We start from the raw sequence: 19,882 nt of genomic DNA, 5'->3' as shown, positions 1-19,882 counted from the left end.
GCACATTACACGGAGAAAGGTCCAAACAGATATCTATTGGGTTGGCAACTAAGTAATTGCCGATTTGTTCAATGAAATAAAAATTTTTTTTTACTTGGAACGAAGTTTAATCTGTAATGTATTTTCCATTTTGTTCGATGACCTTTTGCCATCTCTCCGACAACTTGAAAATTCCACGCTCGTAGAAAGTCTGATCCTTTTCGGCCAAAAACTGAGTTAAGTGAGATTTTACAGCGTCATCATCGTTAAAAGTTTTACCACGAAGGGAGTCGTCCAGGGATCGAAATAAGTGGTAATTCGATGGCGCGAGATCAGGGCTATATGGTGGGTGTAACATCGATTCCCAACCAATATCCATCAATTTTTGCCGAGTGGACAAAGACGCGTGCGGCCTAGCATTGTCCTGCTGGAAAATGACACCTTTACGATCGACCAATTCTGGTCACTTTTCCTTGACCGTTGCATTCAATTTGTCCAGTTGCTAACATTCACGGATAATAAAAAATAACATAATAATAATAATAATAATTTTATAATATAACAGTTACGGATATCATAAAAATGGGAGTGAGAGACATCTATAACTGAAATCGGCAATTACTTAGTTGCCAACCCAATAGGAACTTATTAAATAACCACTGTACCGTGCTGAAACGACTTGTCTAGTCTATATTGTACGAAGAAAACCTTATATACTCTACTATAATGTAGCATAACTGTAAAGAACCAAAAAAGAGAGGTTTTCGAAAAATGTATAGATATCAAGTTAACAAATCGTCTCTTAGACCAGAAGTTCTCCATCGCTGTCATTGCCGAATATACAATATACTCTTTGCTCGCGCCTCTGTCCTACAAACTCGCAGAAAGTTAGCCTCTGTTCTACACACGTTTAATCTTCAACAATCTTAAAGATTTGTACGGTTCACGGACGAAACGGTTACTCTGGACGCTGTTCGGCGTTCACCGTACGCGACGCGGCGATTATGCTTATATACTTACAAGCACTCGGATAATTAAAGCTCTACCGACCTCAACTTGGTTTGCAAACAGGCGAACGATCGCGTACAACGTATGCTCAAAGACTTTCTACCAACTAGAAACATACTCGTCCACGGACACAGATCCTCTGCCAACGAGGTACGCTGCTCCAATACTTACACGGTCGATTAATTAATTACAGTTCCCAAGCTTTCTACACAGTCTGTCGTTCACTGTTTCACACTTTATAATCGAATTGGAAATCATGCGAAAATCGTTTCTCGGCTAGAAAAGCATCCTCAAACTCTGTAAATGTGAATGAGAATTAAATGTTTGCATATTACGAAACGTCTACTGAAATGAAACTAAAATGGTCCGTGACAAAGTAGTATCATTCGTCTGGAAACAACAAGAAATATACAGGGTGTCCCCAAAATATCTCCCAATCCGGTGATGGGGGGTTCCTGAGATCATTTAAAGTAACTTTTTCCTTAGCGAAAATGCGATCCGCGGCTTTGTTTACGAGTTATTAACGGAAAACACTGACCAATAAGAGCGAGCTTGGCTGGCGCGAGGCGTCACAGCCAACGGGCGCACGAAGCCAAGTTCCGCTCTGATTGGTCGCCGTTTTTCGTTGATAACTCGTAAACAAAGCCGCGGATTGCATTTTCGCTAAAGAAAAAGTTACTTCGAATGACCTCAGAAATCCTCCATTTCCGGATTACGAGACATTATTAGGACACCCTGTATAATTTTTCTTTAATTCGCGTTCAGATTTCACATAAAAGTGGTCAATTTGGGAAGAGGAGACACGATTATTCGAGCCTTGCGTCTCGTTTTTATAGTTACCGACTGTCAACAAGTATAAAAACGAGGCGTAAGGCTCGAATAATCGTATCTCCTCTTCCCAAATTATCCATTTTTGAGCACGAGTTAGGGAGAAATTATTGTAGTCGCCTGACTTGTAAGATTAAAGTGGCAAGATCGAAATGATCTGAGAACGTACCGCTTTGTCAGGACCAGTGAAAAACGTGTCAAATCGACGCGAGGGTTAACGAAAGAATACGGATCCCATCAATACGACCTAATCAGATGACGAACGACATTGGTGGTTCCATGGAATGGTAAACGATCACAGTCGATCAAGGACGGTTCGCCCGTCATTCACACGTAACTCTCCACGTTTTTCCTACTGGCGTTCCCGCTAACTATAGTCGTCTGAAGCTTAATCTGTTTGTCGGTGGACACGTGGTTACACGGTACCTTCACACTGCAGCTTTTGTTGCTGCTGTGCCGCCTCCAGAAGTCCGATTGGTTGCTGCTGCAGTTCGTGGAGCCGGTATTGTAGGTGCCCGTTCTGTCCGACGTTTTCTTCTTTTTCCTGCGGTTGGGCCCCAGACCGCAAAGCCGGAGAAAACCCTCCCGGAACTTCGTTGACATCAGGTTGTACAGGATCGGGTTGATCGCCGAGTTCAGGTACAGCATCACCCGACAGAAGTAGAGCAGGCAGAAGTAGTTCTCGATGCCGATGTCGATGATCGTCTCCGTCGAAACCACCAGGATCCACAGGGTGAACGCTCTGAACGGTAGCAAACACAGGAAGAAGCACAGCACCACCGTTCCGAGCATCAGCATCACCTGCTTGCGGTACTTGAGCAAGTTGTTCGACGAGCCCCGGCTGATCGTCGGGTTCGCCATCAGGTGCAGCGCGATCACCGTGTACAACACCACCAGGATCAGCAGCGGGATCACGAAGAAGATCACGATCGTCGTCACGAAGAACGCGATCATCCAGGTGCTGTCCGCCTCTGTGTTGCACGTCGGTATGTCCTCGTCCTCGTATCTGACCATCAGCAGGATCGGGCTGCGAACAGACCGGTCGGACACAGTGAGCTAATTATGCTATTGGATCGACTTCTTCGGATGTACAGAGATATTCTCTCTTTTTTTTTGGAGAGATATTAACACTCGCATTTTTAACATTGTTTGTTGATACTGCAAATAGTGAAAACGTTAGAAACATTTGAGGAGCGCGTTACCGACAATTTATTTCAATTGTTAACGCTTTACCGACCGGTAGCCTGTTAATCGGCTTCTTCTGTTCAACGCTTATCGACCGATAGCCTATACATCGACTTTTTGTTCTCAACGCTTACCGACCAGTAACCTGTTAATCGGCTTCTTGTGTTCAACGCTTATCGACCGGTAGCCTATACATCGGCTGTTTGTTCTCAACGCTTACCGACCGGTAGCCTGTTAAACGGCTTTTTGTTCCCAACGCTTACCGACCGATAGCCTACAAATCGGCGTTTTACTCCGACCAGTAGTCTGCGCTTCGGTTGTCATGGCAACCGATGATTTGTTATCTATTATCGAAGCGTTAGATTGAACTAGTATAAGCCTCCCATATTATTATCAATTGTTTAAATATTGTATACCTTTCACGATGAATAAAATATACAGAATAGATAAAATAAATATTGTTTCATGCTAATGTTATAAAAATATCAAAACATTATTAGATCCAGTTACCGTATAATAACGGAAAGCGAATAATGTATAAAATAATAATAAACAAAGTTTGATTCAACATTTCTATAAGCGAAAGATAAAGCGCGTATAAGTGTGCGTACCCGAAAGTCCAAATCAAAATGGAGCCGATGTTGTTCGTGTTTACGGCCGAATGACCGGTGAGACGTGTAGGGGACGTTCAACCGCTACCGGTTAGTAAAATGTTAAGAAAAGATATAAACCAACGAAGGAAATTGTTACTTTGCACAAAGATTGAAGTTCGAAGTTTACGAACGTTTCCATGTGCAGTATGTTTCATTCACCTTCTCCAAACTGCTTTTAAACCTAACCTGCTTTTTTCATACATTACCGTTTTACCTGCAAGAGTAACGAAGACGTCGAAGCGAATAAACAGCCCTAGTGAAATAGAAAGTAAACACTGTACAACTTCCGTTCTGAAGGGTTAACAGCTAAAAAGTTTTGACAACATTAAAAGCTAACACCGAACAAGCTTTCTAGAAACGAAGTGAATGGCACGCCGGTGATTAAAAGGAAACTGAAGCATTAATATATTCCACTCAGAAAGTTAGCGCCAGAAGAGGGCGCTGCTGCAGGAAACAGAAACTTGAAAGTTCGTTTTAAGGTTAGGTGTAAACTCGTGATCTCCATCTTCTCTCGTACTCTTCGCCAATTGTACTCCTTCCAAATAACCTCGACTATGTATTTTCTACATTCGTACCCGCGTATCGCTACGTTAAGTTCGTACACCAAGGATGGCTCTAAGCGCAAGAACAGAATGCCGAGAGGTTTTTGGCGATGTGTCTACTAAGCGTTCAAACGAAGTGCTCCTCCTGTTCCGTGGAGTTAGTTCTCCTGGTGCCACCGAAAACGCTCTTCAGCCTGATTTCTCTGCAAGTGACAGCTCCAAATAGTTGGACAAAGCCTTTCCTGAACTTGGTGCTCATCAGATTATAGAGGACAGGGTTTACAGCGCTATGGATGTAGCACATGATCCTGCTGAAGTTCAGCAGCGCGAAGAACGCGTCCTGGTTGACGGCGGCGATCTGTTCCACCGGTGCTACGATTATGAACACGACCAGGATCCTGTACGGCGTCAGGCAAAGGAAGAAGCTGCTAACCACGGACATCAGCATCGTGATCGCGTGTCTCTTGGCGCGGGCGTGGTACGAGTCACTGGTGTTGCCGGCGATTGATCGGTCGGGCATCAGGTGCTTGATGATCACCCCGTAGAGGATCAAGAGGATCAGCAACGGCACCAGGTAGAACAAGAGGACCAGGAGCAAGAAGAAGACCACGGTGGCGGTGGTGTCGGCCATGGTCAGGCAGACCGGGACAATGTTCTTGTCCTGGTCGGTCTTGCTCTCCTTCAGACGCATCTCTCGGTACTGGGAGACCCAGATTATGGGACTGCAAGCAGTGAAAATTAGTGTGGAGGATCATGGACACCCGAGCGGGATGCTGAGGGTACTCAAGCGGGGTGGTTACGATCGATGAGTGGCGCTTTGGTGATGCTGTGTTCTCTCGGTGAGCATCTCGGTTTCAGAAATGTTATGGCTTGTTTATCTTTGTCTGCTCCCCTCCTCGATCGGCCTGCGCCGACGCAGTGGTTTCCACTGCTGCTATTCTTGTAAAATACGCAAACGCGTATTTTATATGTTTAATTTAATATTTATATAATTTATTTTTTATTTAATATGTAATATTTTATATATTTAATACGCGTTTGCGTATTTTACAAGAATCGGCTCATTTGATCCCGACAGCCGCGCGGCTTACGCCACGAGCCCCTCTTTATAGTTACGTTCTCTGTCATGTTAACCACGAAATTAGGTGAAATCGAAGCAGTCTATTCTGTGGAACGAAGTCTGGTAAGTCTATTTTCTAGTTGCTCCTCGTTTTGGCTTTTACAAAATGTGTCCTTGAAGATTGATATTTGTAATAAACATTTGCAGTCTGCTGAACCTCTTGGATTCAGCGATTAATCTCGGAGAACTAGATTCGAGGATTTAAAACAGAATATCGATTAAAGATCGACAAGGTGGAACACGCAACGAGAAAACACAGTAACAGGAAAGCCGTTCGTAGCCCTTCAACCACAACCAACAGAGTCGTGACGCTTTCCATTAAGCATGAAGCTCGCGATTTCAAATGCTGGGTCGAACTCTTGTCACTCGAGGAAGGACACAAACGACTTCGCGATACACCTGTGATCGTCCGTGGACTCCACGGTGGTGAGTTTAGCGAAGCGGAGAACAAGTTTGTTAGCGGTTATTCGGTCGACGGGTGATCGACTGCGGTGACGTCCTCGGATGCGAGTTTCCGAACACGGGAAATCTGGTTTCGATTAAACGACACGGTGGAGTGGGATCTCGGTTTATCCTGTAGAAGTGTCTCTTGGCAATATCAATTTTAACACTCGTTTGGTTAGTATACAACACGAAATGATGAGATATTCAGAGTCGATTTTCCAGAGTCTGACGCGATGGAAATCGAAGAACGAGGCGAGTACAGTAAATTCTCCATAATTGACGCTCGGATTGTACACATAAATGGAGTGCTTTGCGATTCGTTTTTATAGTTACCGATTGTCAACAATTATTAGGTTGGGGAGTAAGTTCGTAGCGTTTTTATATTTTCTTTTATTTTACAATGATTTCTTGCTGTTTGACAAAGTGTATAATATTCATTCGATAGAGCTCTTTCTGCTCTACAAAACTGTGCTAATCGTCTTTTTGAGTAGTTTAATTTTTTATTACTTTTGAGGCTTAGAAATGGAATATCCAGGAGATAAGAAGCAACATTTTCGACAGCTTTTCTTCTTCGATTTTCATCGAGGCCAAAAAGCTGCCGAAGCAGCCCGGGACATTTGCAACGTATACGGAGAAGGTGTCATAGGCGAGTCTACAGCACAGAAATGGTTTGCGAAGTTCAAAAATGGCGATTTTGACGTCGACGACACGCCCCGCAGCGGAAGACCTTCTGAATTCGACGAAGAGTGTCTCGAAGCACTTTTGAAGGAGGACGGTCACCAAACAAGTCGTGAATTGGCCGAAAAAATGAACTGCGATTATAAAACGATTCTCAATCATCTTCATTCAATGGGATTTGCCGAAAAATTGGGAGTCTGGGTGCCTCACGAGCTTAACGAAAACAACAAAGAAAATCGCCTTCAAATAAAAACGCTACGAACTGATTCCCCAACCCAATATAAAAAAGAGCCGCGAGGCTCCAATAATCGTATCTCCTCTTCCCAAATTGTCCATTTCTGTGCACAATCCCTAAAAAATAACCTTGACAATTTTGTGTCAATTAGGGAGAATTTATTGTATTGGGTCTGACCATTGACTGGCATATTCTACTTACGATATAGATCGATGGTCTTGCTAACAGATCCTTAAGGAACATTCATTTTTCTGATTTCGTTAAAAATTGCTGAAAGCGATAAACGTTTTTATAAGACTGGCAGATTAGTTCCTTGTATTGTTGTAATTTTTGTAAATCTTGAATGAAACGGTTAAGTGACCTAGATGTTAATGGTACGATTTATAGAATTACATTGAATAGATTGTATGATAATTTTAATAATTTAACAGACTTTAAAGGGACATTCTTTTTCTCACTGAATTGAATATTGTTGAAAAATACAACAACTTTCATACAACGATGCCAAATAAAGTTTGTTGTGTTTCTCTTGATCGAGAACTTGTTATCAGTTGAATCGAATCCAAGCAAGATATCGTTGCCATACACACTGTGCAGAACACGAATTATAATAGTAGTAAGTATCACGGAGTGCTGAACTCGTGAGAAAAGAATTTTAAGCATCGTTATCTTGATACCTAATGTAAGTAGAAAGAGTCCGCACTGCACAAGCAGATCTTACCGGTACGGCAAAGTGAAAATTCTCACAAAAGAATGAAAATTCCATATGTCTTCTTTCTTCGCTCGAAAACGCGGAGTAATTACTATGAATCACTGGCACGGCTCTCCAAGGCGAAATCGCCTCCATTATTTCTTTTTCGTGCTCGCTTTAGGAAAGGCAGATTGTGCTCGAGGAAGATAGTTCGCCACCACGCTGCCGTTCTCCCACGCCGTGAAACAGAATATCCTGTTGCTTCCTTTCTCGTTTTGGCTCGCGTCCAAAGTCCGCGCGGAAAACGAGATCGTGATATTGAGTTTCCTTGGACGACAGACGAGCCAAGGCGGGCAGCGCAATTTTCGGTAATTGCACGGGTCGATTCATTCTTTTCTTTCGCGACTGGAAAACAGATACTCGGAGAAGAATGCCGGGTGGCAAAGGATTCAATCTCCTTCGGTATCGCTTTTCAAGCCCGCAGAAAGCGAACCCAAGCTTCGCGAATTAACGAACTTTCACTCACCAATTAAAACTTACCAATGGGTCGAACTTCGCGTATCTCATTGTTTGCTATTGTAGACGAGAATTGAATTTTCTTGAGAGGATTGGAATCGAATGATTCGAATTTGATCTTTGCTCTTTGAGTTTTATCTATGAAGACGAAAGTTTGTTAAACCTTCATTGTTTTGTTTTCGTAGGAGAAAATGAGTCGTATCGTATTATAGATCGGGATTGGGGGATTCGAATCCGGATCTTTCGCTTACCGGGCGACTGCTTTAATCAATTTAGCTATTCTGGTCGTTCGACGATACAGTCTCTCCTAGTCCTTATAACGTAAACCCCAATCCAGAAATGCTGACTGTTACATTTGCTATATAATATATAATATATTATATACTATAATATATATATATATATATATATATATATATATATATATATTATATTATAATAATATTATTCTCCTCCTAATTATAATTATATATAATATTATATATATATATATATATATATATATATTATAGTATATAATATATTATATATTATATAGCAAATGCATTATTCGGAGAGTAGAAATGACACAAGGTTCTAAAACTCCACTAATTACGGTAAATTCTCCCTAATCGCTGCTCAGCTTGTACACAGAAATGGACAATTTGGAAAGAAGAGATACGATTATTTATTGTTATTTTTATACGATATTTGTTTACGATTATTATTATTATTCTTATAGTTACCGATTGTCAACAACTATAAAAACGAGCCCCAAGACCCGAATAATTCTATCTCCTTTTTCCAAATTACCCAATTTTGTGCACAATCTTAGGCGTCAATTAGGGAGAATTTACTGTAATTGAAAAAGATCGTCTCTCGATTGGCTCGATTTTACAAAGAGTTCGCCAAAAAACTTGCAACTCGAGACGTGATTAATTAAGGAAACGAGTGGATTAACTTGTCCCAGATCAGCGGAGGACACGGTCTCCTGAACTTTGAAGAAGCCACACGTCATTGTGTCAGCGCCAGCAGGAAAATTAGCTCGTAGATCAGACAGGCTGTGTCGAACGAGCGATCTATCAATCTTGTCGTCGGATCCATTGGAAACGCCCCGAGATACCCCGCTCGACCGGGTTTTTTCCCCGAAATTATACGACGGGGATTTATCTTCGTTGGTGCCTAATAAACAAGAGTTCGGCTGCTGCTTCTTCAACTCCCACGTGGAAGCAACAGTTCGTTCCATTCGCCGGTTCGATTTCTTCGGATTTTCTTGTTTGCCGTTGCCTCGAGTTTTATTATCATCCTTCGGGGAAACTTTTCTGCGTTTCCGCGATCGAAGAGCGTCGTCGATTCACGGACTCGTTTGTCAGCGGGCTCGACAAGATTTATTCGCATCCCGCGAAGACGAAGAATACCGTAGGATGTTGCATAAATTCAGTTCGCGAAAGTTTGGTCAGATCGATAGAGAGAATCTTGTGCTCCTCGCGAGCCGTTCGTTGTGGGAAAACTGAAGATTTTGTTTGATACTCGTAGAGAAGTTCCCGGCTCAGATGTCTCCCCAGAATTTAAATCGATTTGAAGTTTTCATCCTTGTTTGATTATATTTGCAACTCGTTCACCCGAGGTTCGATCCTTAGTTTTTAGACGGCTGAGAAAATTTTGAGATTGTCTTTTCTTGTTTCAAGAACTTCGTAAAATCTGCGGGATTATTTCCGTTATACGAGAATCTTATTCCGCGTAACTTTCACATTATAATAATAAAGATAGTTTCCACAATATTCTTTGTTCGTCTTTCAGTATTTTGTAAATTACATTCTACCTGGTTACAGTTTATTGTCTACTTTGCTTAACAAATTTCCAGGTTAAAGTAATCAATACTAATACTTAATATTACTTAATAATAATAATAATACTTCATATCAAAGTAATTTATACAATTTATTGGTCTTTTTCAGTAAATAAATTGTTACGAATAATTTCTGTTCCTTGAAGCAAATTGTAATGATCGCGAATGACAGCGAATGCATAATTCATTACGATATAATTCATCACGCTGTTTGAATTAAATATAAATATTCAGTTGCAACGTCAACAAGTTATTGCAAATGATGACGAATATATAATCCATTAAGAGATAATCGTTGTTTATAGCAATGGCAAATAAAATACGTTGTGGTGTAAATTATTTACGACAGGGTCCAAGGAAATTTAATCTCGATGCTTCGCGCTGGCTCTACAGTTTTAAAACGTTTTCGGATCGAAGAAAGGCTGCTCGATTATCACCTTGGCTACCAATCAGATGCGTTTATCACAGGTGACAGAAGTCGTCAACGGAGAGTTGAAGGATCACTCAACGGACCATCCCCGTATTTAGTGGACTGTGACTATAATTTCCTGCCACACACATACCGTCGAGTAAACTTCAAGGGAAATTCCAACGATCGATCAACATGGCGTCCAACAACAGACGCTTTGTACCTTGCAGAGCTACCGCGATTGCGAAGAGGGGGAATGTATGCTTCCACTTAAGAATAAATAGCGTCTTCAAAGGACTCGGACAAAGAATGGCGTTCGTGGAATTCAAGAGTCTTAAAAATATTGCCAAAGAGAATTTTTCATTTTATGAAAGTCTTCTTCGCCCCGATCGGATATTGCGATGATCTCCATGAGAAGCATTTCGAGGATCTCGTGAAGCTATCGTGTGACTTATTCGTTGGCAAGTTCGGAGCATCTTCACACGTCTTCCTCTATCTCATTATCCATCGGATTGTTCATAATAATTTGTTTCTAATTTTTTGCATTAGCTTCTGCTAATATGCTGTTCAATTTGAGATACTTTTACAGGGAAAGAATTTTGTCTCTTCGATTGAGAAATCAGTAATTTACGAGCCTGTTTTTCACGTGGCCAGACGGCGCCAAAATTTTTTCATAGATCATTCTGGGATTTCTTAATCCATGGATCTCCTGAGCTTGTCTTCGAGATTTTCGGGGAACTGATGGTTCGTGGAAACATATATCGAGGAAATATAAACTTTGGGATTTTCGGTGAGACGTTAATGAGCTTGTTTCCATGGTATAATAATAAACGCAATGTTACAATATTATACAATTGGGAAAATAAAATTACATATACTGAAAATAAAATCGTTAAAAATAAGAAGATTTAGTGCTTTGTAAAAGGCGATTCCTAATAATTGAAGAGAAATAATGATGAGGCAATACAGTAAATTCTTCCTAATTGACGCTCAGATTGTGCAAAAAAATGGACAATTTGGAAAGAGGAGATACGATTGTACGAATCTTGCGGCTCGTTTTTATAGTTACCGATTGTCAACAACTGAGCGTCAACAACTGAGCGTCAACAACTGAGCGTCAACAAACTGAGCGTCAACAATCTGAACGTCAACAATCTGTGCGTCAATTAGGAGAGAGAGAATTACATTTAGGAGAATACATACAATACATACAATTAGGAGAATTTACTGTAATTACAAATGTGCAATCGACATGATCTTTGATTTCCTTTTCTTCTACCAGTCTGAAGTTAGATTGGATTTGTTAGATGGTTCGCCAAAAATCCAAAGAACCCAACAGAGGACAAAAGGATTCGATTTTTCGGTCGTAAAGTCCACGCGGCGAGCGGTCCTCCATTCACACTCGTGTTTTCGATAGTGTATGTGTATGCGTGTGGAGATTCGTGCATGTATGTATACGGTGTTAGGGGGTGCGAGCATGCCGTAAAAGGAATATTACCAGTAAACCACTTCTTGGGGAAAAGCTTTGTGCGTCGGTTAGACTATTCCGTCTTGTATGATCTTGAGGATGAAGATTTTTCTTTTATCAAAGATTTCCGACAAGGCTCAATTCGGTAATATATTTACAATACGCGTGAAATATTTATGTTTCAATTTTTCGAGAAGTCTTAGACTCTGGATTGCGGATTTTACCGTATTTACGGTACTTATGAGATTATGATTAGTACGAGAGAATGTTTAAGTTAAGGGAAACTGCGAGATTTTTATTTGATTTCTCAAGAGTTTTTGCATCGTTTTCACGTCGATAAAATCGTATCCTATGGAGAAGAGTATTTAACCGAAGCTCCGCGGATTAAATAGTTGTTTTATTAGTTTTGGTATTAGTTTTGGTGTTGGTTACGAATTGGTTACGCTGTTTGAGGTAGAGGAGCGAGCAAAGAGAAGCAAAGGAAACGTGAAAAACGATCGTACTGCACACGACGGACATACTAGTTGAAATGGAGTTGTTGCCCGACGCGTAACGTTCGCGAGAAACGAGAAGATAGAAGTATTTTCGTCGGACAAGAATAATGTTGCACTTGCTACGACTAAACCGGACACGTGTGGAGCTGACAATGTTGATCTGTATTTGAAATAAAACCATTTTTTCTCGTAGACAGTTGGAATCGTTACTTAAATTGCCTGTGTCAGAAGAAGTTCCTAAATAAAGTTGCAAATAATTGGAAACCTAGTTTGTAGGGTAAGTGTGGGCATTACTGCAGACGCCCCAAATACTGCGATATCTTATAAAAGTAATAAGATCTAACATTTTATAGTATGTGATCTTCTAAAAATGAGTCTCATAATTTTTTATATGTTTAATATTGATAATTTATGACATACAAGTAACAGCAATCGCAGTTTTAATTCATTTATTGACTTTTGATATCCGAAAGCTTATGAGAACGTTGAGTCTTATGAAATATTCGTAGTAGCAGCTGTGAACGCTGATTCGAAAGGCACTTATATTTTGGTAATTAATAATAAACTATTCATTTTAGTTTTACTTTTAAATAAATTACTTTGATATATATATATATCATTACTTTGATAAAAAATCGACGTACACTGTCACTATATATCATCTATCCTCAAATATTATTTACTAACACAGTATTTGGCGCACATAGTTTTTTACTATGTGTGTACATTACTGCGGTGCATTACCGAACTGCGTACCTTAACCTATACAGGGCAGTTCTCGATAAAGTCAGTGCGAACACGCTTGATCGTAGAGTATCTATACTTAATTTATAAAGAGCTATAGTAAGAATATCTTGATCCTAGCAATTGTAATTGTGTGTGTACATTTAAAAGAAAATGGCTTATGTCAACCTAGACACGTAGTAATCGGAACGTCCGCAGTATTTGGCTCGCAGTAATAGATACATAACCGCAGTAATATATGCACACGTATGGTTCTTTACATTACGCTTTTTAATGAAATTCGTGCTTTGGAAGATCTAATATTTTGAGAAAAGTAAATATTGAAATTAAAGAAGAATAGCTCAAATTATATAGCTATATAAATATAGCTCATGTTGTCAATTGATTGGCTTAAGAGGTCTCATTTTCTCTGTACAAGTTCGTCTTCATTGAGAAACCGCAGTAATACCAACATTTACCGTAGATTGTCTAGAAACATTCGCAATTTGAGAGCTGAACAAAAAACGGAAGTTCCTACAATAGAATACAAGTTAGAAAGCCAGGAGTGAAATTAATTGACGTGCCAAGGTCTCGGATTCCACGCAGAAAAACCAAGTTAAAACTGTAGAACACGGTTTTTTCGCAACACGTTTCGAGAAAATTGAGTTTCAGTTTTTATCAGGCGTACCGTTACTTGCTGACTTTACTTGGCCGAAGCTCGAACGAAAGTTTATCAAGCGTATTTCAGACTTCAGTTTTCTCGAAAAACCCGCTGCGTTCCAATTGCAAAGTTTATTCAGCGGTTTCGATCCGGTTTACTCGATAACCATTAAACAGCAGATTTCACGCGTGCCGCTGCTGAAACGAATAAAACAGATTTCATACATTCCTATATTCACAGTTTCGATGCAACCAGATTATTCAGAGAAAAGATGAACTTCCACTTTGGCTACCGTTTCTTGCAATTCATGTGGGAAACTTTACACAAGGAGCCTTAATTTAATCTTAAAATAAGATCAGAAAAGAATCACGATATTGGTGTTCGACGTGCGATGCGCCATTACGTATTGCCGATAGCAATTTGAATCTTTAACTTTTATAAGTATTTGATTTTTCCCGAATTTTGCGTTATTTATTATTATGCATGTAGTATATGTTAATGTTATAAAATGAAACCGTCTTTCTGATTTAATATTTTTTAATAGAGCATATAAAAAAATATAAGAAGTATAAAACACTGGCGGAAACTTGCCTGAGTATAGTTACCGCGAACACAACGCTACGGTCCGATCGGAAAATGATTTTTATTTCTCCTGTTATATGCGAAAAAAGAAGGTAATTAAAAGAAGTCCGGTCAAAACCTGAGGGGAGGCATCTCACCGACAAATTCACCAAACATTAGTATAAATATTCGTTCCACGATGGAAAAAATTCCGGTGAATCTCTACTGCTACATTTAATGATTTTCGTGTCCGGGACATGAAACATCGAGGGGAAATGGAATTGAATGGTTGCAAGATAAATACCGCGGGCAGAAGAGGTGGAAAATGCAAGGGAAATATTAGTAAATAGGTCGATGAAGTGATTTCGTGCCAAAGTGTGAGAGCGTTTCGAAAAACTGCGGCTTATTAACCAAAATAACAGTCGGTGTCCACTTAAAGTCGGGGACAACGATTTGTTGTTTTACACGTCTGCAGCGAGCATAAACATTCCTCAAACAATGATTTCCATACACTGAACAATTTTATGAATTTTATGGCTTCTAGGATCTGGAAAATTGGCAAAATTTATAACCAATTATTATATCATAATTTTTAAATTAAATTAAATTATATTATAATTTTTCTTTGCCAACGCGCGGGAAAGGCTAGAAAAAAGTAATCAATTCAGCGAAAGGAGAAGAAGAACGGAGATGGAGAATTGGAGATGGAAAATTCAGAGATGGAGAACGATGCACCTGATTATAAGAAAGCATCGTTCGCAGAGTTCTAATTTCCTATCTCAATTTTCTCATCAGTCCACCGATCCCGCTAGGAATACAGCTGCACGCGAATCTTAAATGGAACAATTCTTAAAGCAGCCGGCATTGCGTTGCCACTGTATCCTGCAAGAGACTTCTCTTTCCTTTTGGCTTTATTCGTCCCCGTCGATACGTTTAATTACAGAAAGTGCTCGTCTACGATGTTTCTACTTAATGTTCAAGAAGAGATCGTTGCATCGGGAATACTGATGTAATCCTGGAAGAGTATGTTTTATTTGGTCCATTCCTCGATTACCGATTAGCTCTTGATGACGAACTGCACAAAATATTGCTGCGCCGACAACAACCGAATGACAGTATCGCGACAGAGCTCAGTTCTTTGAGTATTTCTACCGACCTCTATTTCACTCGCTCACTGTGATCTAAAGTACGCTAAAATCAATATACAGGGTGTCCCAAAAATGTCTCGCAATCCGAAAGTAGGGGACTCCTGAGGTCATTTGAAGCAACTCTTTCCTTCACAAAAATTTTCTCCGAGGCACCGTTAACGAGTTATTAACGAAAAACAGTGACCAATGAGAGGCGAGATATGCTGGCGCAAGGCGGCCGAGCCAACGAGCGAAACTGGGTTTCGACCGCTCGACCGCTGGCGCCGTTGGCTCGGCCGCCTCGCGCCAGCTGAGCTGGGATTCGACCGCTCGACTGCTGGCGCCGTTGGCTCTCACGAGCTTAGCTGGCGCGAGGCGCCTGAGCCAACGTGCAGTCGAAATCCAGTTTCGCTCATTGGCTCGGCCGCCTTGCGCCAGCATATCTCACCTCTCATTGGTCACTGTTTTTCGTTAATAACTCGTTAGCGGTGCCTCGGAGAAAATTTTTGTAAAGGAAAAAGTTACTTCAAATGGCCTGAGGAACCCGCCACTTTCGGATTGCGAGACATTTTTGGGACTCCCTGTATATACAGTATCAGACTCTGTACAGTACACATCAGACTCTGCCGTCCAGAGAAATAGCCTCGCACAGAATTCAGCCGTACCTAAAAGGTTAAGAGCTTCGTAGCATAGGATCTCGCATCCGAATAATGTTTAGCGCCTTGTTGAACGAGTAAAATCAAATTTTCTAAATACAGTAATTTTTCCCTAATTCGCGCACAGATTTCGCACAAAAATGGACAATTTTATCCAAAATGGATCCATTTTTACAGTATAAACAAAAAAAAATGAAATAAATTATAAAATAAAATAAAAATTAGGGAGAAATTATTGTAATACCAGAATTTCATGCAGTCATTAACAGCTCTGAAAACACCTGCGAGATCGTGGTCAGCTGTTAGCAGGAGAAGTCTGAAAATCATTTTCAGTTCATCGAAAATTATTCGAAAATCTTGCGGAAGGCAAAGTTTGCTAGCGCGGCGTTGCAGTTTCGCGAAAGTTCGCTGAATCAGCAAGAGCGCAGCAAATACACGTGCAATCATAAAGCTGGCTCGAGCAGTTTTACAAGCTCCAGCAGCTTCTCATTCAGCTTTTATCAGGCACTTACTCGGTTCCAATCGCTTTCGCATTCGCAGTTCTCGAACGGTTTTCTCACCGAGAAATTTCCTGAAAATCTTCATCGGACCATTATGTTTCGCGGATCGCCGTGATTTTTCCCTCACCCTTTCCCTCTGTCGCCACGCCGAGGGTGTGTATCGATTTTTGCGCGACAGATTTCTTCGCGATTGCCGTCGGGGGAGGAATTTGTTGCGCGTTCACCGAGAGTCGATGGCGACACATGGCGAGGTGATTGCGAGCGTCTTGCGAAAATGTCGAAAACCCTCGAGATATACCGTAATCGCGAGGAACAGCTGCCTTTCAGTCGACGTTCCCTCTTGATTTCTACCGAAACTGGCCCCCTTTCGAGGAAGCCATATCTTTTGCCCTATTGGCTAATGGGAATGAATATCCATTAGTGTTGTTATTTAAAAAAAAAGAAAAACTTAGGGCTAAGTGATCCGAAAGTAGGCACTTTAGAATCAGAAGGTGGCGATGATTCTTTTCGATTTTCTTTCTTAAAATTTCTTGTTTGATCCTCTAAAACGATAGTTTAACATTGAACGTATCAAAGCATATACTGAATAGTTAGATTCATCGTGTCTTTTTTGTAGGTTAATTTTGTGTCGAATAATCTTGTTAAACGATAGCTAATTACTCGACACCATAAAACTCTGCACGAGATTCTTAGAAAGTAGACTCTTTACATTTCTTCAACAGAATAAAATATGCTATTGGAAATATGAATACGAAAAGAATCTGTATCACCTTACATGCACTGAGCAAAGAGTTTGGATTGTGCTTGTTTATTTTACAAATATTATTACAAACATATTTATAAACATGCTATTGGAAACGTGAATACGGAAAGCATCTGTATCACCTTCTATGCACTGAGCTAAGAGTCTTGGTTGTGCTTGTTTATTTTTAAACACTTGTTAGTATTGTAGTATTATATAAATTTCGAAGATAAAGTGAGAGGGAAAAGTCTGTATACCATCCACGACGCAATGTGCAAAGTCTCCTTATTGCGTCGTGGATGGTACAGATTTTTCTCTTATTTTATCTTCGGAATTTATCGTGTGATCCTATGCAAAATACTCCGCAAAAGCAACGAATATTCAATTTTCTCGAAAAATATACAATGCTAACAAGTGTTTAAAAATAACGAAGCACAATCCAAATTCTTCATTCGGCGCATAGAAAATGGTATGGATTTTGTCTGTGTTCACATTTCCAATAGCATGTTTGATTCTGTTGAAAATGTTTGTCTGTGCTACGTCCTATTCCTCCACTATAATTCTAAGTACATTTCTTCTTATAATTATTATTACTGTTATTATTGTTATTATTGCTATTATTGTCACTACTATTGTTTTTACATCATTTATTATTGTTAACGTTATATCGTATACCAATGTCATTCCATTATCTTCTTATCGAACATCCCGAAATCTTCTGTAAGCCATGATTTTACCCTTGTCACATCCTCAACTCTGCCACATCCTCGACCTCTGTCCTTGCCACATTATACTTGAACCTTTGCCTCGCCACGTCATCTATAAAACTCCGACTTTACCATACTAACCCTTATGATTTCCTAAATCCCCAACATTCAAGTAAAAACCTATACAGCATATCCCAAAATTATGATACTCCCGAGAAATGAGGGGTTCCTGAGCTTATTTGAAGTAACTTTTTCCTTGGCGCAAATGCAATTCGCGGCTTCGTTCACGAGTTATTAACGAAAAACACTGACTAATGAGAGGCGAGATTAGCTGGCGCGAGGCGGCCGGGTCAACGAGCGCACGAAGCTCGGTTCCGCTCATTGGCCCGACCGCCACGCGTCATCTGATCTCGCTTCTCATTGGTCACTGCTTTTCGTTAATAACTCGTAAACAAAAGGGCGGATTGCATTTGCGCTAAGGAAAAAGTTACTTGAAATGATTCCAGCAACCCCTTATTTCCTGGAAGTACCATAATTTTGGGATATCCTGTATATATATGTATGCATCAACTTTCCCTCAGCGCAGAGCTTTCCAAAACCTGCACCAATGCAGTTTCCGTTAAAACGTGCGTTTCACGAGATACCGATCCTCAGAATTATTCGCATCACAAACACGCTCAGAAATAATTACTAAAATAAGGGAAGTTCAACCCAGAAGAACGAGTCTTGGTAAATTCTTCGATTGAATCAAGAACCGTCACATTTCTTGGGAAACTCTTCTGTTGCGTCGTGGCGACATAACACTCTGATATTCTAGAAGATATTCTTGGTTAAATTCGACGAATTTATAATATTATTATAATATATATATATATATATATATATATATATATATATATTTATTATAAATTCGTCAAATTTATAATATTATAATAATATTATAAATAGAGAGAGAGAGATATCGATATATATATATATATATATATATATCGATATCTCTCTCTCTCTCTATTTATAATATTATTATAATATTATAAATTTGACGAATTTATAATAAATTAATACGAATTCTCGTAGCACATTTACCGCAGCAGAGTTGCGTCGGATTGCGCAGTGCTAACAAAAAACGCCGAGACAACGTATGGGAATGATAACGAATCCGTGCATTCGCAGGACGATGTGCTTTAACTGCGATTTTACTGGCGCGTTCTTCGAAGACCACCTGGTACATTGGCCCCGGGACGAGCGCGTCGGTGTAGAAACAATGACCGTACATAAAGTTCGCTAAAAATGTGGACTAGCGGGTGCAGTTTAACGGGACAAACGTTATTGCGCGCGTCCACGGCAGCGATTCACTGCAATCTCGCAGTTTCACAGCTCTGTGAATCGCATTTTCCAGCCTATGTTTGCTGCATCCTGCGGCAGTCGGGTTTAATATCGTCCAGAGATATTCAATTGGGAACGGTGCGACAACAGAATCAAAAAGATTCGGGTCACGTTTTGCGAGCGTAAACCTTTGCTATGTATTGGTCATCCAGCCCGAAACGATAGATCATGGACACTCGCTGACGAAAATCATTATTTCTATATTATTAGCACAAGCTATATTTGCACATGCTATCGGCTGTAGCAATCAAACTACACCAAACACATTGACAAACTTTCATAGTCTCGCGTCACCCAAAAACTGCTAAGTTTTGGAGCTTCGCCTATCAGAAATCTATCAATAGACTTCCGAATGATTGCGTCAATTGAAAAACGAAACTTCGAAATAGCTTTCTGAAGCATCCACACATTTTATATTTTCAATAGAGAAATTATATTTTATTTGTAATCTGAACTTTTATACGAATATGTCGTATTATAGCACAATCCTGTAGAAACTAACGATTTTTTTACGATTTTTAACGATTAGAAGCAACAATTTCAAAAAAGATTATTCACCACTGCAGAATGAAATTGTTGTTGCTAGACTGCTGATCTACATATATGTGATACAGTAATTTCTCCACGAGTGACGCGGAGTCGGAATTGAAAGCGTATTTCGAAGGACCACGAGATACGATTCTTCGAGCCTCGGGGGTCGCTTTAATATTTTATAATTGCCGACATCTCTTGAGAGAGAGA

The 19,882-nt window shown here is 40.1% G+C and overlaps 1 protein-coding gene and 1 long non-coding RNA gene across 11 annotated transcripts in view; one reads left to right on the top strand and one right to left on the bottom strand.

Moving 5' to 3' along the window:
- Positions 1–19,882, bottom strand: part of ETHR (ecdysis triggering hormone receptor) — a 96,836-nt gene that overhangs the window by 2,258 nt on the left and 74,696 nt on the right. For 6 of the 10 annotated variants that reach the window (XM_033473227.2, XM_033473236.2, XM_033473245.2 and 3 more), the window contains exon 7: positions 642–2,842. In XM_033473227.2, the coding sequence (XP_033329118.1) occupies positions 2,143–2,842 (700 nt within the window). In that variant the 3' untranslated portion in view covers positions 642–2,142. Of the gene's footprint in view, positions 1–641; positions 2,843–3,000; positions 4,918–19,882 lie in introns of those variants that run through there. The other 4 variants (XM_076522234.1, XR_013033492.1, XM_033473282.2 and 1 more) reach the window with 4 other exon arrangements.
- LOC117221948 (uncharacterized) lies at positions 4,914–7,205 on the top strand. The gene is made up of 3 exons (XR_004490594.2): positions 4,914–5,034; positions 5,341–5,378; positions 5,463–7,205. It is a non-coding gene; the product is annotated as an uncharacterized LOC117221948 (long non-coding RNA).

This window comes from Megalopta genalis, chromosome 1 (genome assembly GCF_051020955.1).
Source record: "Megalopta genalis isolate 19385.01 chromosome 1, iyMegGena1_principal, whole genome shotgun sequence".
NCBI lineage: Eukaryota > Metazoa > Arthropoda > Insecta > Hymenoptera > Halictidae > Megalopta > Megalopta genalis.
Note: the sequence above shows the minus strand (reverse complement) of the source record. Positions and strands in the feature narration are given on the sequence as shown.